The sequence below is a fragment of the Cherax quadricarinatus genome, unplaced genomic scaffold, assembly GCF_038502225.1.
Source record: "Cherax quadricarinatus isolate ZL_2023a unplaced genomic scaffold, ASM3850222v1 Contig556, whole genome shotgun sequence".
Lineage (NCBI taxonomy): Eukaryota > Metazoa > Arthropoda > Malacostraca > Decapoda > Parastacidae > Cherax > Cherax quadricarinatus.
In genome coordinates, this window is record NW_027195582.1 from 42,379 (window position 1) to 69,342 (window position 26,964).

General features: G+C 38.4%; 1 protein-coding gene across 3 annotated transcripts in view; it reads left to right on the forward strand.

The window, feature by feature from the left end:
• The first annotated feature begins 267 nt into the window (after positions 1-267).
• Positions 268-26,964, forward strand: part of BORCS6 (BLOC-1 related complex subunit 6) — a 69,578-nt gene continuing 42,881 nt past the window's right edge. Inside the window, exon 1 of one of the 3 annotated variants that reach the window (XM_053774706.2) lies at positions 268-405. Coding sequence is in view for 2 of the 3 variants with exons in the window: in XM_053774705.2 (XP_053630680.2) it covers positions 824-1,069 (246 nt within the window). In the remaining variant the exon portion in view is untranslated. Of the gene's footprint in view, positions 406-590; positions 1,070-26,964 lie in introns of those variants that run through there. The other 2 variants (XM_053774705.2, XM_053774704.2) reach the window with 2 other exon arrangements.

The window sequence follows — 26,964 nt, forward strand, 5'->3', positions numbered from 1 at the left end:
CTGCCAGGAAAGTCAGTAGCTGACTCAGTCGAATGTAGACGTCTGGCTCTGCCAGGAAAGTCAGTTGCTGACTCAGTTGAGTGTAGACGTCTGGCTCTCCCGTGGAAGCCAGTTGCTGACTCAGCTGAGTGTAGATGTCTGGCTCTTCCGTGGAAGCCGGTTCCTTACTCAGTTGAGTAAGGACTGCCGGGGAAGCCTGTTGCTGACTCATCATAGTGTGGACGCCTGTCCTTGCCAGGAAAGTCATTTGCTGACTCAGTTGAGTGTGGACGTCTGGCTCTCGCGTGGAAGCCAGTTGCTGACTCAGTTGAGTGTGGACGTCTGGCTCTACCGGGGAAAACTAATTGCTGACTCAGTTGAGTGTGGACATCTAGATCTGCTAATATGTAAATATGGGGTCCTGATGTAAGCGAGAAATTTCTGTTCCCGTTTCTCTTCTGGCCGTCATTCCTATGTCCTTCCCAGCCCACCTTGGGCACTGTTTCTTCCCAGACACTGGAAAAGCGAGGCTCAATAATACATGAGCTTTGGTGGTCCTCAAATCTGAGCAACAACAGCAACAACAGCAGTGTTCAGGGGGGTGTAGCGCCCACACACTAAGACGTCACCACATAGTACTACATAACATATACCTTGGATCTAATTATGCTTTGTTCATGTTATTATTTAAATGCATTATTAAATTGTTAACTTAGTACATGGCGTTTAGGTGGGATTTTGAAGGAGAAATGCGAGCACAGAATAACATAGTATGTACTACATGATATTCCAATGAATTTGTGGTAAAAATCGTTTGGTGACGTCACTGATGTAAAGAGAAATAATGGGGGAGGAATACGAGAGGAAGAAGATATCAACCAACCCTTTCTTGTACACGGACGGTAGCTTGGTGGAGGAGGACGTGTTGCAGGCTAGTCTGGAGGCTAATGATGGCTCCACTGAGGGCTCCATCGCCTCCACTATTATTGGGGACTCAGATCAAACCCCCCAGGCTGAGCTTCCCACCAGACAGGTGTGGGCCATGGCACGTGCAGGTGTCAGTATGTCCATTGATATTGACGATGACAAGGTGAGTTACACCTCCAGGTACACTACATGTATCATGGAGAACAGGGTGAATAACAGCACACAAGTTCAATTTTGCTCTGAAAACGTAGTAATTGGAGACTGGTAGATCATTGAATCAATATTATTGAGTTGAGGTCCTGGTCTGGACTGTTATATTTAGGTACAGGCACACATAAGTGCAGTTATCACACATAGTGTAAATTGCCTAGAATCCCCCCCCCCCCAATAAAAAAAGAAGTCAAAGTGACTTACTTCTACTGGGGTACTTGTAACAGCTATTTCTTGTGCCAATTCTTATTGTAGGAGATAGCAAAAAAAAAAATTTTTTTGACTAGAAAGCTAAGAGCCAGAGTTAATCAATTCATAGTAATGAGTCACATGACAACTCACCAGTCACATCAGTCAACTCATGCCAGTTCAGTCACAGCCAATATAAAAACACATAATTTCCAAATTTGCCAGTGTTGGAGTGAGGTCTTCTCATTGTTATAATTGTAAATTTACTGTTTATTGCATAATTCTGCACACTACATTAATTATTAGCTAGGTTAAGTCAAGATTTTTGGCACATAAATATAAGTAAGTAAACCCAACTTAACCTAACACAAATATAGCTTAAATCATGCTGTGCAAATGTTGTCATATTCTACCTCAATACTAACTTTTGTGTTGCTTGCCAAAATGATGGTACAGTATTAATTTTGTTAATACATATCTCCAGAAACAAGCATGTTCACAGAGGTTGTTTTAATGTTCAAACATGAGTGAAGAACTGAGTTCAGATCTGAACCTAAACTCAGTGTTAACAGACTAAGGATACATACCATTTACTTTTTCATTTACTAGTAATTTTCTGCTGATATATATATATATATATATATATATATATATTTATATATATATATATATATATATATATATATATATATATATATATATATATATATATATATATATATATATATTTATATATATATATATATTTATTTATTTATTTATTTATTTATTTATTTATTTATTTATTGATTTATTTATTGATTTATTGATTTATTGATTTATTGATTTATTGATTTATTTATTTATTTATTTATTTATTTATTTATTTATTTATTTTTTTTTTTTTTTTTTTTTTTTTTTTTTTTTTTTTTTTTTTTTTTTTTTTTTTTTTTTTTTTTTTTTTTTTTATTTTAACAAGTCGGTCGTCTCCCACCGAGGCAGGGTGACCCAAAAAAGAAAGAAAATCCACAAAAAGAAAATACTTTCATCATCATTCAACACTTTCACCACACTCGCACATTATCACTGCTTTTGCAGAGGTGCCCAGAATACAATAGTTTAGAAGCATATACGTATAAAGATACACAACATATCCCTCCAAACTGCCAATATCCCAAACCACTCCTTTTAAGTGCAGGCATTGTATATTATATATACTATATATATATACTATATATTATATATCCATCTATATATATATATATATATATATATATATATATATATATATATATATATATATATATATATATATATATATATATATATACTTATACGTATATTATATATATATATATATATATATATATATATATATATACTTATACGTATATTATATATATATATATATATATACTTATACGTATATTATATATATATATATATATATATATATATATATATATATATATATATATATATATATATATATATATATATATATATATATATATATATATATATATATATATTATCACACTGGCCGATTCCCACCAAGGCAGGGTGGCCCGAAAAAGAAACTTTCACCATCATTCACTCCATCACTGTCTTGCCAGAAGGGTGCTTTACACTACAGTTTTTAAACTGCAACATTAACACCCCTCCTTCAGAGTGCAGGCACTGTACTTCCCATCTCCAGGACTCAAGTCCGGCCTGCCGGTTTCCCTGAACCCCTTCATAAATGTTGCTTTGCTCACACTCCAACAGCACGTCAAGTATTAAAAACCATTTGTCTCCATTCACTCCTATCAAACACGCTCACGCATGCCTGCTGGAAGTCCAAGCCCCTCGCACACTAAACCTCCTTTACCCCCTCCCTCCAACCTTTCCTAGGCCGTCCCCTACCCCACCTTCCTTCCACTACAGACTGATACACTCTTGAAGTCATTCTGTTTCGCTCCATTCTCTCTACATGTCCGAACCACCTCAACAACCCTTCCTCAGCCCTCTGGACAACAGTTTTGGTAATTCCGCACCTCCTCCTAACTTCCAAACTACGAATTCTCTGCATTATATTCACACCACACATTGCCCTCAGACATGACATCTCCACTGCCTCCAGCCTTCTCCTCGCTGCAACATTCACCACCCATGCTTCACACCCATATAAGAGCGTTGGTAAAACTATACTCTCATACATAACCCCTCTTTGCCTCCAAGGACAAAGTTCTTTGTCTCCACAGACTCCTAAGTGCACCACTCACCCTTTTCCCCTCATCAATTCTATGATTCACCTCATCTTTCATAGACCCATCCGCTGACACATCCACTCCCAAATATCTGAATACATTCACCTCCTCCATACTCTCTCCCTCCAATCTGATATCCAATCTTTCATCACCTAATCTTTTTGTTATCCTCATAACCTTACTCTTTCCTGTATTCACTTTTAATTTTCTTCTTTTGCATACCCTACCAAATTCATCCACCAATCTCTGCAACTTCTCTTCAGAATCTCCCAAGAGCACAGTGTCATCAGCAAAGAGCAACTGTGACAACTCCCACTTTGTGTGATTCTTTATCTTTTAACTCCACGCCTCTTGTCAAGACCCTTGCATTTACTTCTCTTACAACCCCATCTATAAATATATTAAACAACCACGGTGACATCACACATCCTTGTCTAAGGCTTACTTTTACTGGGAAATAATTTCCCTCTTTCCTACATACTCTAACTTGAGCCTCACTATCCTTGTAAAAAACTCTTCACTGCTTTCAGTAACCTACCTCCTACACCATACACCTGCAACATCTGCCACATTGCCCCCCTATCCACCCTGTCATACGCCTTTTCCAAATCCATAAATGCCACAAAGACCTCTTTAGCCTTATCTAAATACTGTTCACTTATATGTTTCACTGTAAACACCTGGTCCACACACCCCCTACCTTTCCTAAAGCCTCCTTGTTCATCTGCTATCCTATTTTCCGTCTTGCTCTTAATTCTTTCAATAATAACTCTACCATACACTTTACCAGGTATACTCAACAGACTTATCCCCCTATAATTTTTGCACTCTCTTTTGTCCCCTTTGCCTTTATACAAAGGAACTATGCATGCTCTCTGCCAATCCCTAGATACCTTACCCTCTTCCATACATTTATTAAATAATTGCACCAACCACTCCAAAACTATATCCCCACCTGCTTTTAACATTTCTATCTTTATCCCATAAATCCCGGCTGCCTTACCCCCTTTCATTTTACCTACTGCCTCACGAACTTCCCCCACACTCACAACTGGCTCTTCCTCACTCCTACAAGATGTTATTCCTCCTTGCCCTATACACGAAATCACAGCTTCCCTAACTTCATCAACATTTAACAATTCCTCAAAATATTCCCTCCATCTTCCCAATACCTCTAACTCTCCATTTAATAACTCTCCTCTCCTATTTTTATCTGACAAATCCATTTGTTCTCTAGGCTTCCTTAACTTATTAATCTCACTCCAAAACTTTTTCTTATTTTCAACAAAATTTGTTGATAACATCTCACCTACTCTCTCATTTGCTCTCATTTTACATTGCTTCAAAAACTCTCTTAACCTCTCTCTTTTTCCCCATATACTCTTCCCTCCTTGCATCACTTCTATATATATATATATATATATATATATATATATATATATATATATATATATATATATATATATATATATATTCTGTAGTGGAAGGAAGGCGGGGTAGGGGTCGGCCTAGGAAAGGTTGGAGGGAGGGGGTAAAGGAGGTTTTGTGTGCGAGGGGCTTGGACTTCCAGCAGGCATGCGTGAGCGTGTTTGATAGGAGTGAATGGAGACAAATGGTTTTTAATACTTGACGTGCTGTTAGAGTGTGAGCAAAGTAACATTTATGAAGGGATTCAGGGAAACCGGCAGGCCGGACTTGAGTCCTGGAGATGGGAAGTACAGTGCCTGCACTCTGAAGGAGGGGTGTTAATGTTGCAGTTTAAAAACTGTAGTGTAAAGCACCCTTCTGGCAAGACAGTGATGGAGTGAATGATGGTGAAAGTTTTTCTTTTTCGGGCCACCCTGCCTTGGTGGGAATCGGCCAGTGTGATAATAAAAAAAATAATATATATATATATATATATATATATATATATATATATATTATATATATCTAATATATATATATATATTATATATATATATGTATATATATATATATATATATGTATATATATATATATATGTATATATATATATATATGTATATATATATATATATATATATATATATATGTATGTATATATATATATATATATATATATATATATATATATATATATATATATATATATATATATATATATATATATATATATATATATACAGTGGACCCCCGGTTAACGATTTTAATCCGTGCAAGAGGGGTAATTGTTATGCGAAATAATCGTTATGTGAATGAATTTTCCCCATAAGAAATAATGGAAATAAAATTAATCCGTGCAAGACACCCAAAAGTATGAAAAAAAAAATTTTACTACATGAAATATACATTTTCCCACACACAAAGAGAAGGATACATGCACAATAGTAGAGTAGTACATGCACAGTATATATTGTGCATGTACTAGTCTACTAAATGAAGAATAAATGACACTTACCTTTATTGAAGATGCAGCAATGACTGATGAGACACTGTGTCCTGGGAGTGCCTTTTCCTCCTGAGTACTGTAGGTCCTGTTTGGCATTTTCTTCCAGAACAGGCCTTATCACACTGTGTATGCCACTACGATTCTTAAATCTCTCAAACCAACCTTTGCTGGCTTTAAATTCACCAATATGAGCACTAGTTCCAGGCATTTTTCCCTGTTCACCTGGGTGTTAGTCGACTTGTGTGGGTTGCATCCTGGGAGACAAGATTAAGGACCCCAATGGAAATAAGTTAGACAGTCTTCGATGACACTGACTTTTTTGGGTTATCCTGGGTGGCAAATCCTCTGGGGTTAATTGTTTCTTGGTATTCTCAATAAGCCACACCAACAACGGTGCTACAGCAGCAGCAGCAGCTGACAGTGCAGCAGCAGCAGCAGCTGACAGTGCAGCAGCAGCAGCAGCTGACAGTGCAGCAGCAGCAGCAGCTGACAGTGCAGCAGCAGCAGCAGCTGACAGTGCAGCAGCAGCAGCAGCTGTACCACCAATAGTAGCGATGGTTGATTGGGGTTTATTATACAACCTGGCAAGCTCGGAGACATGCACTCCACTTTCATACTTATCAATGATCTTTTTCTTCATCTCTATTGTAATTCTCACCCTTATTGCTGTAGGGTTGGCACTAGAAACTTTCTTGGGGCCCATGGTCACTTATTTTCCAGAAAAAGCACCGAAAACACTGTAATAATACGAAATATTCCGATTGTATGCTTGGATGTTACCGCGGAGGCTGGCTGGTAAACAATGCCACCGGCGGAACATGTGAGCGTGGCTCAGGCCGCACACTGGACGCGTCTTGGACGAAAATCGGTAAGCGGGTTTTTAAGCGGTATGTGAGGCAAAATTTTTGCGATTAAAGTAAGCGGTATGCGAAATAATCGCTATGTGATGCCATCGTTATGCGGGGGTCCACTGTATATATATATATATATATGTATATATATATATATATATATATATATATATATATATATGTATATATATATATATGTATATATATATATATGTATATATATATATATGTATATATATATATGTATATATATATATGTATATATATATATATATGTATATATATATATGTATGTATATATATATATGTATATATATATATGTATATATGTATATGTATATATATATGTATATATATATATATATGTATATATATATGTATATATATATGTATGTATATATATATATATATATGTATATATATATATATATGTATATATATATATATATATATATATATGTATATATATATATATTTGTATATATGTATATATATATATATATATATATATATACAGTGGACCCCTGCATAACGATCACCTCCAAATGCGACCAATTATGTAAGTGTATTTATGTAAGTGCGTTTGTACGTGTAAGTTTGGGGGTCTGAAATGGACTAATCTACTTCACAATATTCCTTATGGGAACAAATTCGGTCACTACTGGCACCTGAACATACTTCTGGAGTGAAAAAATATCGTTAACCGGGGGTCCACTGTATATATACATATATATACATACATATATATATATATATATATATATATATATATATATATATATATATATATATATATATATATTATAGGTAGTAGGTTGGTAGACAGCAACCACCCAGGGAGGTACTACCGTCCTGCCAAGTGAGTGTAAAACGAAAGCCTGTAATTGTCTTACATGATGGTAGGATTGCTGGTGTCTTTTGTCTGTCTCATAAATATGCAAGATTATAGGTACGTCTTGCTACTTCTACTTACACTTAGGTCACACTACACATACATGTACACATTTATTTATACACACTCATCTGAGTTTTCTTTGATTTTATCTTAATAGTTCTTGGTCTTATTACTTTTCCTTTTATATCCATGGGGAAGTGGAATAAGAATCTTTCCTCCGTAAGCCATGTGTGTTGTAAAAGTCAACTAAAATGCCGGGAACAATGGGCTAGTAACCCCTTTTCCTGTAAAGATTACTAAAAAGAATAAGAAGAAGAAAATTGTCAAAGTGGGAAGTCTGAATGTGCGTGGATGTTGTGCAAATGATAAGAAAGAGATGATTGTGGATGTTATGAATGAGAAGAAACTGGATGTCCTGGCTTTAACCCTTTCAGGGTCCGTCCCGTAGATCTACGGCTTTACGTTCAGGGTCCAAACCGTAGATCTACGCCATGAGCTCAGCTCACTCTGATAAACTGTGAGTGGTACATTTGGGCCTAGATATGAGAGAATACATCTATGTGGTATGTGTGCACCACATAAAACAGATCCTGCAGCACACTGTGTATAATGAGAGAAAAAAACTTAAATCATGATTTTTCGATTAAAACAGCAACTTTGCAGTGTTTTTTCGTATGTTTTTTATAGTTGTATTTGCGATTTCTTGGTCTCATTTGATAGAATGGAAGACATATTACAGAAATAGAGATGATTTTGATTGGTTTTAGCACTGGAAATGGCTTGAAACTGAGCTCAAAGTAGCGGAAATGTTAAATTTTTGCCGATATTCAAGAGTAAACAAACGACCTCACACGTCTAATACACGTCAGCTGGTGGGTCTAATATACATTCACAAATATGGTGATGATATTTATACAATTATTACAGTATTGCATAACAGTAAATCTTCTATTTTTTGGTGTGAATAAAAATTCATTATGTGAATAAAAAATCAAAATGGAATTTATTTGTAAAGCCTCAAAACATAACTAATGAACAGAGGAAACGTTAGTTTAGTGCCAGGAATGCCTACATTGTTTATTCTGGACCCTATTTTGAAATTGGAATATTTTGAACTTTGTGTTAAATTGGCCAAATTAACAATTTCCGATCACTTTATTTTGTAGTTGAAACAGTTGACTTGGCGATTTCTTGTGCTCAATTGATAGAATAGAAGTAATACTAGTGAAATAGCTAAGAATTTGGTTGATTGGAATAATGTAATTGGCCTAAAATGGGAGTCAAAGTCGGCAAAATCGCCGATTCGTAAATGTCGCTGACACATCAAAATTCGCGAGAGCATAATTTCGTCAATTTTCCACCAAATTTCGTACTTTTTGTTTTATTACCTTCACAAAAAGATTCTCTACGATTTCATAAGAAAAAATAACAAATTTTTTTTTTTTGAAAATTCTTGGACACTGGTGCGTGACTCCAGATTTGGGCCTTGGACCCTGAAAGGGTTAAGTGAAACAAAGCTGAAGGGGGTGGGAGAGTTTCAATGGAGAGGAATAAATGGGATTAGGTCAGGGGTTTCAAATAGAGTTAGAGCTAAAGAAGGAGTAGCAATAATGTTGAAGGATAAGCTATGGCAGGAAAAGAGGGACTACAAATGTATAAATTCAAGGATTATGTGGAGTAAAATAAAGATTGGATGTGAAAAGTGGGTTATAGTAAGCGTGTATGCACCTGGAGAAGAGAGAAGTGTAGAGGAGAGAGAGAGATTCTGGGAAATGTTGAGTGAATGCGTGGGGAGTTTTGAATCAAGTGTGAGAGTAATGGTGGTTGGGGATTTCAATGCTAAAGTGGGTAAAATGTTATGGAGGGAGTAGTAGGTAATTTTGGGGTGCCAGGGGTAAATGTAAATGGGGAGCCTTTAATTGAGCTATGTGTAGAAAGAAATTTGGTAATAAGTAATACATATTTTATGAAAAAGAGGATAAATAAATATACAAGGTACGATGTAGCACGTAATGAAAGTAGTTTGTTAGATTATGTATTGGTGGATAAAAGGTTGATGGGTAGGCTCCAGGATGTACATGTTTATAGAGGGGCAACTGATATATCGGATCATTATTTAGTTGTAGCTACAGTTAGAGTAAGAGGTAGATGGGAAAAGAGGAAGGTGGCAACAACAACTAAGAGGGAGGTGAAAGTGTATAAACTAAGGGAGGAGGAAGTTCGGGCGAGATATAAGCGACTATTGGCAGAAAGGTGGGCTAGTGCAAAGATGAGTAGTGGGGGGGTTGAAGAGGGTTGGAATAGTTTTAAAAATGCAGTATTAGAATGTGGGGCAGAAGTTTGTGGTTATAGGAGGGTGGGGGCAGGAGGAAAGAGGAGTGATTGGTGGAATGATGAAGTAAAGGGTGTGATAAAAGAGAAAAAGGTAGCTTACGAGAGGTTTTTACAAAGCAGAAGTGTTATAAGAAGAGCAGAGTATATGGAGAGTAAAAGAAAGGTGAAGAGAGTGGTGAGAGAGTGCAAAAGGAGAGCAGATGAAAGAGTGGGAGAGGCACTGTCAAGAAATTTTAATGAAAATAAGAAAAAATTTTGGAGGGAGTTAAACAAGTTAAGAAAGCCTAGGGAAAGTATGGATTTGTCAGTTAAAAACAGAGTAGGGGAGTTAGTAGATGGGGAGAGGGAGGTATTAGGTAGATGACGAGAATATTTTGAGGAACTTTTAAATGTTAAGGAAGAAAGGGAGGCGGTAATTTCATGCACTGGCCAGGGAGGTATACCATTTTTTAGGAGTGAAGAAGAGCAGAATGTAAGTGTGGTGGAGGTACGTGAGGCATTACGTAGAATGAAAGGGGGTAAAGCAGCTGGAACTGATGGGATCATGACAGAAATGTTAAAAGCAGGGGGGGATATAGTGTTGGAGTGGTTGGTACTTTTGTTTAATAAATGTATGAAAGAGGGGAAGGTACCTAGGGATTGGCGGAGAGCATGTATAGTCCCTTTATATAAAGGGAAAGGGGACAAAAGAGATTGTAAAAATTATAGAGGAATAAGTTTACTGAGTATACCAGGAAAAGTATACGGTAGGGTTATAATTGAAAGAATTAGAGGTAAGACAGAATGTAGAATTGCGGACGAGCAAGGAGGTTTCAGAGTGGGTAGGGGATGTGTAGATCAAGTGTTTACATTGAAGCATATATGTGAACAGTATTTAGATAAAGGTAGGGAAGTTTATATTGCATTTATGGATTTAGAAAAGGCATATGATAGAGTGGATAGAGGAGCAATGTGGCAGATGTTGCAAGTATATGGAATAGGTGGTAAGTTACTAAATGCTGTAAAGAGCTTTTATGAGGATAGTGAGGCTCAGGTTAGGGTGTGTAGAAGAGAGGGAGAATACTTCCCGGTAAAAGTAGGTCTTAGACAGGGATGTGTAATGTCACCATGGTTGTTTAATATATTTATAGATGGGGTTGTAAAAGAAGTAAATGCTAGGGTGTTCGGGAGAGGGGTGGGATTAAATTATGTGGAATCAAATTTAAAATGGGAATTGACACAGTTACTTTTTGCTGATGATACTGTGCTTATGGGAGATTCTAAAGAAAAATTGCAAAGGTTAGTGGATGAGTTTGAGAATGTGTGTAAAGGTAGAAAGTTGAAAGTGAACATAGAAAAGAGTAAGGTGATGAGGGTATCAAATGATTTAGATAAAGAAAAATTGGATATCAAATTGGGGAGGAGGAGTATGGAAGAAGTGAATGTTTTCAGATACTTGGGAGTTGACGTGTTGGCGGATGGATTTAGGAAGGATGAGGTTAATCATAGAATTGATGAGGGAAAAAAGGTGAGTGGTGCGTTGAGGTATATGTGGAGTCAAAAAACGTTATCTATGGAGGCAAAGAAGGGAATGTATGAAAGTATAGTAGTACCAACACTCTTATATGGATGTGAAGCTTGGGTGGTAAATGCAGCAGCGAGGAGACGGTTGGAGGCAGTGGAGATGTCCTGTCTAAGGGCAATGTGTAGTGTAAATATTATGCAGAAAATTCGGAGTGTGGAAATTAGGAGAAGGTGTGGAGTTAATAAAAGCATTAGTCAGAGGGCAGAAGAGGGGTTGTTGAGGTGGTTTGGTCATTTAGTTAGAATGGATCAAAGTAGAATGACATGGAAAGCATATAAATCTATAGGGGAAGGAAAGAGGGGTAGGGGTCGTCCTCGAAAGGGTTGGAAAGAGGGGGTAAAGGAGGTTTTGTGGGTGAGGGGCTTGGACTTCCAGCAAGCGTGCATGAGCGTGTTAGATAGGAGTGAATGGAGACGAATGATACTTGGGACCTGACGATCTGTTGGAGTGTGAGCAGGGTAATATTTAGTGAAGGGATTCAGGGAAACCGGTTATTTTCATATAGTCGGACTTGAGTCCTGGAAATGGGAAGTACAATGCCTGCACTTTAAAGGAGGGGTTTGGGATATTGGCAGTTTGGAGGGATATGTTGTGTATCTCTATACGTATATGCTTCTAAGCTGTTATATTCTGAGCACCTCTGCAAAAGCAGTGATAATGTGTGAGTGTGGTGAAAGTGTTGAATGATGATGAAAGTATTTTCTTTTTGGGGATTTTCTTTCTTTTTTTTTTTTGGGTCACCCTGCCTCGGTGGGAGACGACCGACTTGTTGAAAAAAAAAAAAAAATATATATATATATATATATATATATATATATATATATATATATATATATATATATATATATATATATATATATATATATATATATATATATATATATATATATATATATATATATATATATATATATATATATATATATATATATATATATATATATATATATATATATATATATATATATATATATATATATGTGTGTGTGTGTGTGTGATGAATGGTTTGAAAAACCGACAAGTTGAAGATTGAGACACTTATGCAGCATATGGGAATCTTTATTCAGGAAACGTTTCGCCACACAGTGGCTTCATCAGTCCAATACAAAGAGGAAGGCGTAAGGAGAGGAGGAGAATGAGGTAATCAGTCCCTCAACCTGGAGTTGATGTGTTCAGTCCATCAATCTTGTAGAATGTCATTCTACAAGATTGATGGACTGAACACATCGACTCCAGGTTGAGGGACTGATTACCTCATTCTCCACCTCTCCTTACGCCTTCCTCTTTGTATTGGACTGATGAAGCCACTGTGTGGCGAAACGTTTCCTGAATAAAGATTCCCATATGCTGCATAAGTGTCTCAATCTTCATATATATATATATATATATATATAAACATATATATATATATATACATATATATATACATATATATATATATACATATATATATATACACATATATATATACATGTATATATATATTATATATATATATGTATGTATATGTATGTATGTATGTATGTTCTTTTGCCATGGACAAATTGGGCAGAATCTAAGCTACAGTATAGACCCCAGATTTCAGGTAGTAGAGCTTACTGTCATAGCTCTGAAAAAAAATGCATATGTATTTCTGCAGCTCTGTAGACATTTATATCTACAGTTCTGTAGACAACATTTATTGTAGCATTACTGTAGAAATTTATTTCTGTAGTGTTAATGTCACATCAGATTAAATACAGTGGACCCCCGCATAACGATTACCTCCGAATGCGACCAATTATGTAAGTGTATTTATGTAAGTGCGTTTGTACGTGTATGTTTGGGGGTCTGAAATGGACTAATCTACTTCACAATATTTCTTATGGGAACAAATTCGGTCAGTACTGGCACCTGAACATACTTCTGGAGTGAAAAAATATCGTTAACCGGGGGTCCACTGTACTTTGTGATTTACAATGAGCTTTATCTTTGCTTGTAACATTATGTGAAGCTGCAGTTTTAACTATGAGATAAATTAAAGTGTCATTATTCATACAGAGATTTGCATCTCTATTCTGTGATTTAGCAATAAAATATGATATTGTATACATGGCACTATGTGTATTTGCCTAATCTCTTCAAATCCATCCTAACCTTTTGATCATGACCCCTCAAAGGAGGTTCCTTGATGCTGGTGAGGGGCTCTTGATCTAGGGAATTGGATCTGTGCTCCAGTTCCCTAAATTGAGCCTGAATACCTTCCATTTCCCCCACCCCCCAATGTGCTGTATAATCATGTGGGTTTAGTGCTCCCCATGATTATAATAATTTTAATCGTGCGAGTAATAGAAAATTTCATCTGCTTCATTTGGGCAGTAGGTTGAAAGACAAGTGTTATCCAGGAACCATTTTCTGTATATGTATTAGCATGAATTACACAAAGTACTAAAAATGTCATGGGGTGAATTATTCTTTCAGTTATATTTTATGGTGTAATGCAATGTTTTGACCTCAGTCCAAAAGGGAAAAATATAATTACATTCAAAGTGATTACCAGAAGGTAAATACTGGAAGTTGATAAAATCGTTAAAGTCTCGGGAAAAACTTTTTATAATGAGTATCATAAAAGGCAGAAAACTGGGGAACTTAGTTAAAAGTTCTTGCAGCATTAAAAAAGCAAAGAGTAGTACTGTACAGTACTTTTGATTTGATTTTCAGGGTTTGACCCTTGCAATCTGTGAGGCCGTACCTTTCTGTTGACTGTGTTCAGTTAGGCTCTTGCTGTTGGCATCCTGCTGGCCCACATATCCACTACAGCATGGTTGATCTGGCACTTGGATTAGGTTGTGATCCAGTCACTGCTTCATAATAGTATTTGAAAAAAAGTCAACTTATTTTGATAGGTGGGTGTGGCATGCAAAGAGTACGTAACCTTTATTCGGCGCATGTACGCACCCTCATTTACAGGCTATCTTCCCCAACCAGCAAACCAGGGACTAAGGGTTGATGATGGGGCCCCGTCATTCAGTCAGTACCCAGGTTCTAGCCAATGAGAAGATGGTTTTCACAATCGCAGAGGTGATGTGGGTACAACTCACCCGTCTGCTCTTGTCATTGCCATTCTAGAGCTGGTTGAAGCACGGTCTGCTCTCTAGTGGCTTCTATTCTGCCTTGCTTACCGTGGAGTGCACTAATACCTATTGTTGTACATAGTGTATATAGTGTACATACTTCTGTTCTAAATTGGTGAAGGATAATATAAGTCAAAAGTTTTTCTGCTGTGTTTATTTTGCTCCCTTTACACCCAGGATAACAGGCCTTTGGGAGTCCTGGGTTGTAATAGTGGGGATGTTGCAGTTTTTAGGGTCATTTGAGTTGTGATGTCTGCACACTTCTGGCAATACAGCTATTAAATGAGTGATGATGTATGTGTTTCCCTTTTTTGAGCCACCCTACCCCAGTGGGAGATGCCATGTATTAAAATAATTGCATCAATGCAATATCACAATAAATGATATGTGCAGAAAGACAGAAGTTATGGCAAAGTCCTGGGCCTCACCCTGATAAATTGACAGGCAACATGCACATCTATCACACATCAGACATCTCAAAAACTGTAGGCATTTTTTTCCGAGATTTACCATGTATCCCAGTGTATCCCATAGACTTGTGCTTACTACTTGTGCAGTAAACACAAGTCTATGAAGTCCCCATCTCAGTAAAGCAATAGTGACATCATAGATTCAAAGTCCTCAAGATGCATCAGACTTTACTGATCTGCAGACTGTTCAGTAAGGTTATTTCAAAACAAGGTCTTTCTGTATCTGAGGATCATGATAGCTAATAAATATGTATATATTACGTGTACAACAAATTTCCAAGAAAATTTCCAAGACCGTAGACATACTATTGAAGATACGGTACTATGTTTCACAGTCAGCCCTCCTGGCCCTATATCACTCACTCATTTACCCCTATCTCACCTATGGAATTTGTGCATGCGGCTCAACAACATTAAACCATCTCAGACCATTAATCACCCAACAAAAGGCTGAAGTCAGAATGATAACAAATTCCCACTACAGGCAGCACACTCCACCAATATTCAAAACTCTAAAGCTACTCACTGTGCAAAACATCCACACTTATCATTGTACCTACTACATACATAGAACACTTAACTCGGATATAAACCCTCCCCTCAAACGTCTCCTTATCAACCTCAACAGAACACATGACCATAACACAAGGCACAGATCACTCTTTGATGTTCCTCATGTCCATCTCACACTATGCAAAAACTCAATGCACATAAAAGGCCCAAAAATCTGGAATTCATTACCTGTGAACATAAAAGAAACACTTTATAAATTCAAGTCTCTTAAAAACCATTTGCTCACCCACAACTAAATAAATACTACATAACTGAATCTCATAAATTATAACCTGTGACCCCATCAAACTTTTTTTTTTTTTTAATTACATTACCTAATAGAATGCACAATTCTCTTGAATGCACAGTAACTCATCGAATGACCATATGATCTGTCTTTGGAATACTCATTTGTGCTTAATTGTTATTTGTTTACTGTCATTTTTACCACTGAATATATCATTGCTTAGTTAATCTTAAGTTAATTTTAAGCCTGCCCATAATGCTTTTTTTTTTTTTTTTTACACAGGGTTTGACAAGGTTAAATTAAGGATCCCTAGCTTTATTGACAAGCTATTTACAGGTTAAGGATTCCTAACTTTATTGGCATGCTAAGAGCTGTTACCTACATCAGCTCATTTGAAAGCATTTTTATTGTTATGAGACATACAAGTAGGGAACAGGATGAAGTTGGAGCCATCTGTGGGCCAGCATTTTCATTTGATCAACTGACTTTATCTCATTGACATCATTATGCTGTACGAATGTGTTCCATACTCGAGTCATCCTGGGTATATATGATCTCAGATGGAGTGATGTTCTGGAGAAGGGTACAGCCAGTGTGAAGTTGCTGCTTTCTGCCCATCTTGTAGCATAAAAGCTTGTTTCATGCTGTCCTCGAAGTGGATCCAAGTGTGGTACTTTGACAATATTGGCCTTTTACATAACAGTAAGGCCACCCACATCCCTCCTGTGTTGAAGGCTCTGCTGAAATGACAGATCTATCCAGGATGGGTCCAGGCGAGAGATGAGACGTCTTGCTCTGTTCTCTACTCTGTCAAGCAGTCACAGATGAGAGGGGGGGCAGGCAAACCAAGAAAGTGGAGCATACTCAAGGTGTGAGCATACTTGTCCCTCGTACAGAATCTTGCAACCCCTGCTGTCAAGCAGATGCGAGATACGGCGAAGTGCTGTAAGCTTCCTGGCTGCTTTGTTTGCAAGATTTACAACATGGTTCTTCATGGTTAGTTTGGAGTCAAATTTCACCCCAAGGATATCAACTTCTTCTCAAGGTACCAACACCCTCCCATTCGCCCTTACTACTGCACCAGCATTACCATCATGGTGCCTAGAGACCATCATCATTTGCATTTTCTCAGGTGCACATGTTACTTGCCATCTATTTCCCCAAGCTGATTTAGCTCTTAGCTGGTGATTGATGTAGCTTAGAGCAGTTGGCATTTCTTCTCTTGGATAAGTGAATGTCAGTGTACAGTCGTCTGCATATGCATGGGATTCTGGGATGAGATGAAGAAGGTCGTTGAAGTAGACATTCCATAACAATGGTCCCCGCATGCTTCCTTGTGGAACACTTGCCCCAATAGGATGTCTTGCTGATCTAGAAATCTACCATGACGGTGATCACTGAGGAGACATAGCATAGAGCCTGCAATTCCCAGTGCTTGAAGTTTTGCTAAGAGGCCCTGGTGCCACACCCTGTCGAAAGCACCAGCAATGTCCAGTGCTACCACACAGCTGACTTTGGATTCATCCAGTGACTGGTGCCACTTAGTGGAGAGGTTTAACAACAGATCAGCAGCAGAGTAACCTTTCCTGAAGCCATATTGACAATCACAAAGTAGTGAGTGGTAGTCAGAAAACTCTGTCATTTGTCTTGAGATTATTGTCTCAAGGATCTTTCCAGTGATTGACAGGAGTGACACTGGTCTGTAGTTGCTGATTTCTGCTCTGCTCTTCTTTTTGTGAACAGGGACTACATTTGCCTCTTTCCACAGAGAGGGCCATTTACACTGTACTAGGCAGTGCTGAAAGATGCGAGTTAGAGGTGCTGCTAGCTGGTCTGCACATCTCGGCAATCTTGGGCTCAACTTGTCTGGGCCCACAGCCTTTTCCTGATCAAGCGATTTAAGAAGGAAATGCACCTCCTCTTGCCTTATTGTTACCACTGACAGTTTTGACACAGTTTTTGCAGCTAGCCAAGGAGGGTCCCTTGCTGGATCAGGAACTTGCATTTTGGTAGCAAAGTGTTTGGCAAAGAGGTCCTCCTTCTCTTGACTACTAGTAGAGGTGGTCCCATCCTGTCGATTTAGAGGTGGAATGAGTTCATTAGGCAGAAAACCTTGTCTGTCCTTGACCATGGACCACCAGGTTTTGGAGCCTATCCTACCTGATGCTAGCTTTCTTTTTGTGTCCACCTCCCATTTAGCAATGGCCCACTTTTGAACGTCACCCATATGCCTACAGGCTTGCCTGTGCAAGTTCCTGTTATAGGTGGTAGGATGTCTCTTATACCTTCGCCATGCTTTGCACTTAGCAGTAGCAGCCTCTCTACAACGAAAGCCAAACCAAGGCTGATCTGTAGGCTTCGTCACATATTGCTGGTGAGGAATGTGTTCTTGTTGTAGATTAAGGATGTGTCCAGTGAAGGCTTTCACTTGGTTGTCAACATCCCCTTGGAGAAGAGCATTCCAATCGGTGGTGGTGAGCTCAGAGCAAAGGGCTGGCCAATTACCTCTTTCTCATAGCCAGGTTGTGTGTGTGGACTCCTCACCTCGTTCTGTTGGGATCTTAAGTGACGTAAAAACAGCCTTGTGGTCAGATGATCCAACGTAGCCGAGGGGTTGACAAGTGACTATACCTGTATTTCTTTGTACATCTATGTATCATGTCCAAATTAATAATAAATAAAATAAATAAAAATTAAATTATATTAATATTGTGGTTAATTTTCAGTTCATTTGGTTGAAATGTCAGACATTAAATACCTACGTTTGCATTTTACTGTTTTTTGATATGTGGCCCCTTTACAAATTTTTAACCCTACATGAGTTCCACTTCAAAAAAAAAAAAAAATGGGGGGCTCCTGCACATAAGTACAGTGGACCCTCGACCAACGTTGGCATCGTCTAACGTTAAATCCGACTAGCGATACCTGGAGTTTACCTGGAGAGAGTTCCGGGGGTCAACGCCCCCGCGGCCCGGTCTGTGACCAGGCCTCCTGGTGGATCAGAGCCTGATCAACCAGGCTGTTGCTGCTGGCTGCACGCAAACCAACGTACGAGCCACAGCCCGGCTGGTCAGGAACCGACTTTAGGTGCTTGTCCAGTGCCAGCTTGAAGACTGCCAGGGGTCTGTTGGTAATCCCCCTTATGTATGCTGGGAGGCAGTTGAACAGTCTCGGGCCCCTGACACTTATTGTATGGTCTCTTAACGTGCTAGTGACACTCCTGCTTTTCATTGGGGGGATGTTGCATCGTCTGCCAAGTCTTTTGCTTTTGTAGTGAGGGATTTTCGTGTGCAAGTTCGGTACTAGTCCCTCTAGGATTTTCCAGGTGTATATTTAGTAATTTTTTTAGTAATTTAAGCATACAAACAGAGGTACAAAAAATACAGGTAAGAGCAGTATGCCAAAGCCACTTATATGCATAGCATTACGGGCTGGCTTAAAATTAACTTAAGATTAACTAAGCAATGATGAAATCAGTGATAAAACATTATTGTAAACAGATAACTATAAAGCACAAATGAGTATTACAAAGACAGGTCATATGGTTGCTTGCATTGCTGTACATTCAGTCGAATGGAGTATTCTGTTAGGTAGTGTATTTAAAAAAATAATAAAGTTAGATTGGGTCCTAGGTTTAACATTTGTGTGATATAATTGTGAGTAACATTGAGGATATACAATTTATAAGGTTCAGTTACTCAGTATTTATTTGGTTTTGAGTGAGTAAATGATCTTTGAGAAGAGACTTGAATTTATAAACAGGTAGTGTTTCTTTTATATTTACAGGTAATGAATTCCAGATTTTAGGGCCTTTTATGTGCATAGAGTTTTTGCATAGCGTGAGTTGTACATGAGGAACATCAAAGAGTGATCTGTGCCTTGTGTTATGGTCATGTGTTCTGTTGAGGTTGGCAAGGAGATGTTTGAGGGGAGGGTTAATATCAGAGTTAAGTGTTTTATGTATGTAATAGGTGCAATAATAAGTATGGATGTTTTGTATGGTGAGTAGGTTTAGTGTATTGAATATTGGTGGAGTGTGCTGCCTGTAGTGAGAATTTGTTATCATTCTAACTGCAGCCTTTTGTTGGGTAATTAGTGGTCTGAGATGGTTAATTGTTGTTGAGCCCCATGCACAAATTCCATAGGTGAGATAGGGGTAAATAAGAGAGTGATAAAGGGCCAGGAGGGCTGACTGTGGAACATAGTACCGTGTCTTCAATAGTATATAATCATGTATCTCTCCCGCCTGCGTTCCAGGGAATACAGGTTCAGGAACCTCAAGCGCTCCCAGTAATTGAGGTGTTTTATCTCCGTTATGTGCGCCACGAAGGTTCTCTGTACATTTTCTAGGTCAGCAATTTCACCTGCCTTGAAAGGTGCTGTTAGTGTGCAGCAATATTCCAGCCTAGATAGAACAAGTGACCTGAAGAGTGTCATCATGGGCTTAGCCTCCCTAGTTTTGAAGGTTCTCATTATCCATCCTGTCATTTTTCTAGCAGATGCGATTGATACAATGTTATGGTCCTTGAAGGTGAGATCCTCCTACATGATCACTCCCAGGTCTTTGACGTTGGTGTTTCGCTCTATTTTGTGGCCAGAATTTGTTTTGTACTCTGATGAAGATTTAATTTCCTCGTGTTTACCATATCTGAGTAATTGAAATTTCTCATCGTTGAACTTCATATTGTTTTCTGCAGCCCACTGAAAGATTCGGTTGATGTCCGCCTGGAGCCTTGCAGTGTCTGCAATGGAAGACACTGTCATGCAGATTCGGGTGTCATCTGCAAAGGAAGACACGGTGCTGTGGCTGACATCCTTGTCTGTGTCGGATATGAGGATGAGGAACAAGATGGGAGCGAGTACTGTGCCTTGTGGAACAGAGCTTTTCACCGTAGCTGCCTCGGACTTTACTCTGTTGACGACTACTCTCTGTGTTCTGTTAGTGAGGAAATTATAGATCCATCAACCGACTTTTCCTGTTATCCCTTTAGCACGCATTTTGTGCGCTATTACGCCATGGTCACACTTGTCGAAGGCTTTTGCAAAGTCTTTATATATTACATCTGCATTCTTTTTATCTTCTAGTGCATTTAGGACCTTGTCGTAGTGATCCAATAGTTGAGACAGACAGGAGCAACCTGTTCTAAACCCATGTTGCCCTGGGTTGTGTAACTGATGGGTTTCTAGATGGGTGGTGATCTTGCTTCTTAGGACCCTTTCAAAGATTTTTATGATATGGGATGTTAGTGCTATCGGTCTGTAGTTCTTTGCTGTTGCTTTACTGCCCCCTTTGTGGAGTGGGGCTATGTCTGTTGTTTTTAGTAACTGTGGGACGACCGCCGTGTCCATGCTCCCTCTCCATAGGATGGAAAAGGCTCGTGATAGGGGCTTCTTGCAGTTCTTGATGAACACGGAGTTCCATGAGTCTGGCCTTGGGGCAGAGTGCATGGGCATGTCATTTATCGCCTGTTCGAAGTCATTTGGCGTCAGGATAACATCGGATAGGCTTGTGTTAATCAAATTTTGTGGCTCTCTCATAAAAAATTCGTTTTGATCTTCGACTCTCAGTCTGGTTAGCGGCTTGCTAAAAACTGAGTCATATTGGGACTTGAGTAGCTCACTCATTTCCTTGCTGTCATCTGTGTAGGACCCATCTTGTTTAAGTAGGGGCCCAATACTGGATGTTGTTCTCGACTTTGATTTGGCATAGGAGAAGAAATACTTTGGTTTTCTTTTAATTGCATTTATGGCTTTTAGTTCTTCCCGCAATTCCTGACTCCTATAAGATTCCTTTAGCTTGAGTTTGATGCTTGCTATTTCTCTGACCAGTGTCTCCCTACGCATTTCAGATATATTGACCTCTTTTAGCCGCTCTGTTATTCTTTTCCATCGCCTGTAAAGGGAGCGCCTGTCTCTTTCTATTTTACATCTACTCCTCCTTTTTCTTAGAGGAATAAGCCTTGTGCATACATCGAGTGCCACCAAGTTAATCTGTTCTAGGCATACATTGGGGTCTGTGTTGCTTAGTGTATCTTCCCAGCTTATATCGGTTAGGACTTGGTTTACTTGGTCCCACTTTATGTTTTTGTTATTGAAGTTGAATTTGGTGAATGCTCCCCCATGACTAGTTTCATTATGTCAGTCTGGGGCTCCACGCATACATGTCTGAACCTCAATTATGTTGTGATCTGAGTATATTGTTGTTGATATGGTGACATTTCTTATCAGATCATCATTGTTAGTGAAGATGAGGTCTAGTGTATTCTCCAGTCTAGTAGGCTCTATTATTTGCTGGTTTAAATTGAATTTTGTGCAGAGATTTAAAAGCTCGTGTGAGTGTGAGTTTTCATCAGAGCTGCCTCCTGGTGTTATTACTGCAACAATATTATTTGCTATATTCCTCCATTTTAGGTGCCTTAAGTTGAAATCCCCCAGGAGCAAGATGTTGGGTGCAGGAGCTGAAAGATTTTCCAGACAGTGGTCAATTTTTAACAGCTGTTCTTGGAATTGCTGGGATGTTGCATCTGGAGGCTTGTAGACTACTACAATGACTAGGTTTTGGTTCTCGACCTTTACTGCTAAAACTTCCACTACATCATTTGAGGCATTTAGCAGTTCTGTGCAAACAAGTGACTCTGCAATGTACAGGCCAACCCCCCTCCCCCCCCTTTTGCCTGTTCACTCTGTCACATCTGTATAGGTTGTAACCTGGGATCCATATTTCGTTGTCCAAGTGATCCTTTATGTGGGTCTCAGTGAAAGCAGCGAACATTTTAACGCAAAAATTTTGCCTCGACTAGCGCTAAAAACCTGACCAACGCTATTCGTTCCGTTCGAGACGCGTCCACTTTGGCCTGAGCGTGCCTCACTTGTCCCGTGGGTGCCAGTGTTTACAAGCCAGCCAGCCACCACGGTCCCGTCCAAACATACAATCGGAACATTTCATATTATCACAGCGTTTGTAGTGATTGCACCTACAAAATAAGTCACCATGTAGTGCAACAGAGGTCCAGTGACTCTCAAGCTGGTCCTAGTGGCATTAACAGAAGAAGGGAAGTAACCCCGGAAAAGGACTTTCCACCTCAAGTCCTAATGGAAGGGGATACCCCTTCTAAACACTAAGACCATCAACACTCTCCCCTCCTCCCATCCCATCAATCATCACCAGATCTTCAATAAAGGTAAGTGTCATGTAACTGTGCATGTCTTCTTCAGTTTGTGTGTATTAAAATTAATATTTCATGTGGTAAAAACAATTTTTTTTTTCATACTTTGGGGTGTCCTGCACGGATTAATTTGATTTCCATTATTTCTTATGGGGAAAATTAACTTGACTAACGATAATTTTGACTAACGATGAGCTCTCAGGAATGGATTAATAGCATTAGTTGAGGGTCCACTGTATATGTATTTGTGGATCAACAGTAGCAAACTTCTCAAACAAAACCAATTATAACTACAAGCTAATCACGAGAATTATTTCTCACTATAGATCAAGAGCGCTCCTTTCTCTCTCTCTCCCTCCTTTCTATCCCTCACCCCCATCCCCAGCACACCTCTCCACTACCCTTCTCTACCCTCCCTAACACCCCCTCTTATCCTACTTTTTAAAAGTGACACCTGTTCAGTAGACAGTAGAACCTCAGCTTATGAGCGCCCCACCATGTGAACTTTTCAGGATACGAACTGTCGTTCAGTCAATTTTTTGCTTCTGGATACGAACAAAATTTCAGTATACGTACATCCTTCCCCGTCAAGGGAGGTTCCTTGGTGAAGGACCCTTGATCTAGGGAATTGAATTTGTGCTCCAGTTCCCTAAATTAATAATAATAATAATAATAATAATATGTATATAATATTATTGTTATAGTTATTATTATTATTAGTATGTTCGTGGTGAGGGGCTCTTGATACAGGGAATTCGATCTGTGCTCCAGATTCCTAAATTAATAATATATGTATATACAAATAATAATATAATAATAATAATAATAATAATAATAATACATGTACAGTAATAATAATAATACAATATAATAATAATAATATGTCACTTTTATACATTTTTCATAATTTTTTTCGTATTTTTGTGCCAAATGCTTCAAAATGCAAATTTGTAACTCTCTGGGTGACTGTAGGTACAGCTGCTATGGCCATTTCAGTGCCGACCAAGGGGCAAAAGGAAGAGTGGGTGTGCCGCTCTGAGTGACTGCAGCAGACCCTTAGGATGCATAATTTTGTCTTATATTGTACAAATTTCTTACACAGTGCCACATCCGAAGAGACAGCATTCGCGTACGATCAGCAAGAAGAGATTAGAAACTATGAAAAAAGCTAGAGAAACAAAGAAGGCAGCAGCAGAGTGAGGCAGCTTGCCACCACCACCACTGTGCCCACAGTGATCCCGTCTTCACTTATATATACATCTGTCTTGACCACACCTGTGGTTACATATATGACAACCTTACCACTAATCATAGATAAACACAAGCTAGGTGTGGGGTTATGAACTGGGAAGATACTAGAGTGGGAGAGTAAATGGCGGATGATGCCACCGCTGCCGGCGTCGCCATCGCTTGCCATATTATAGCCTATTTTATTCATTCTAGAGTATATATCATGTTTTTATTTTATTAATATTGTTTGTTATGTCAGATGAATTGTGATAGATAAATAAGCAGTAGAATTGATATTAGCTTTATTTTGTCATGCCTCCTGAGAACAGGAATTCCGCTGGAACGGATTAATTGCATTTCAGTTAATTTAAATGAGGAAAATTGACTCGGCATACAAACAAATCAGGGTACGAACAAGGTCACAGAACGGATTAAGTATGTACGCCAAGGTTCCACTGTACCAACATTTCATAAATACAGTGGAACCTCAAATATCGAACTTTCTTCGGTCCAGAAGGCTGTTCGAGTGCCTTTACCGAAAGAATTTATTTCCATCAGGAATAATGTAAATTAGATTAGTCCATTTCAGACCCTCAAAAATACACTTATAAAAGCACTTACAAAAATACACTTACATAATTGGTTGTGTTGGGAGCAGTTCGATTTTTGAGGTTCCACTGTACTTCTGTATACTGAATATGTATATCACATTGAATAAAAGTTACTAAAAACTAAAAAAAAAAAAGGAGCTTTAATGGTTGTACTAGAACACACAGGAATAACAATGGAAATTACTGCTTTTAACCCTCTCACTGTCGACACCCCAGATTGGAAGGCTCCGCTATATCGACATTTAAAAGAATTTTTTTTTTTAAATAGTAGGTTATCCTTTTCTTAAGGCAATGGTGCTATAAATACAAAATTTGATCTAATACCTATGGACTTTAAGAGGGCATAAAGTTGGAGGTCAGGAGCACTTTACAAAATTGGTTTTAGCCAATTTGAGGCCTATTTAAGGCCAATTCCAGTGCTCAAGCCAACCTGATTTGGCTATTTTGCTAGCATGCCTTCCATTGCTTGCTTAAAACTGCCCCTTTCATTACCAGAATTGCCCTATAGATTTCCCAGAAGTCAGTAATTTGGTCAGTTTTACACTACATGTATTTTAAACAAATTCCAACTTAAAAAATCTAAAACAAACACTGTAGGCATTCCAGCCCTTAAAGCAACCTTTCCCCTGTTCATTAATCATGTCCTCAGACTTCTCACATATAACACTTGCCCTCCATTTTAAATCCATAATCACACAAAAAAAATCAACATTTTTTTTCTTCTTTCTTGGCTAATGAATCATAACCGAGAATGCTTTGTAATGGTTTAGGCAGTCCTGAAAATTGAAGCAGACCTAATAAAAATCCATAAAACAGACCAAGGGGGCCCTGCCTTTCCTTTCAAAAATTGCCCAGAATTGACTGTTTCTTCCATTTTGAGGTCTGTTTCATGCTACTTTTGATCTGAACCTTACATAAAAATTTACTGTACAATATTTCACTAGTATGTCTTCCAGTTTATAAGCTGGCACCAAGAAATAGCCAGTAAAGCCATGAAAACCCTCACCAGCATCAAGGTTCCTTGACATTGTGAGGGGCTCTTGATCTAGGGAATTGGATCTGTGCTCCAGTTTCCTAAATTAATAATAATAATAATTATTATTATTATTATTATTATTATAATAATGACATATGACATTTTATTCATTCTAAAGTATATATCATGTTTCTATGTTACTGTATTTAGTATATTGTTTATTATGTCATATTAGATGAATTGTGATAGATAAATAAGCTGTAGAGTTGATATTAGCATCATATTGAAGTACAGTAAGGCCCCACTTTACGGCATTTCGCCTTACAGCGTTCTGCTAATACGGCAATGTCAAATTATGACCAAAACTTGCTATACGGCAAGTGGTCTTTCAAATACGGTGCCCCCTACCTGGTTTGTTTACATTTTCCGTGACCACATCTATTATGTCAGGAAACTTTCCAAAATTTTAAGTGTTTTAAAGTTACTGCTATTCGTTCCATACGAGACGCATCCACTTTGGCCTGAGCGCGCCTCACTTGTCCCGTGGGTGCCAGTGTTTACAAGCCAGCCACCGAGGTCGCTTCCAAACATACAACTGGAACATTTCATATTATCACAGCCTTTGTAGTGATTGCACCTGCAAAATAAGTCACCATGGACCCCAAGAAAGCTTCTAGTGCCAACCCTACAGCAAAAAGGGTGAGAATTACTATGGAGATGAAGAAAGAGATCATTGCTAAGTATGAAAGTGGAGTGCGTGTCTCTGAGCTGGTCAGGTTGTATAATAAACCCCAATCAACCATCGCTACTATTGTGGGCAAGAAAATGGCAATCAAGGAAGCTGTTCTTGCCAAAGGTGCAACTGTGTTTTCGAAACTGAGATCGCAAGCGGTAGAAGATGTTGAGAGGCTCTTATTGGTGTGGATAAACGAGAAACAGATAGCAGGAGATAGCATCTCTCAAGCGATCATATGTGAAAAGGCTAGGAAGTTGCATGACGATTTAATTAAA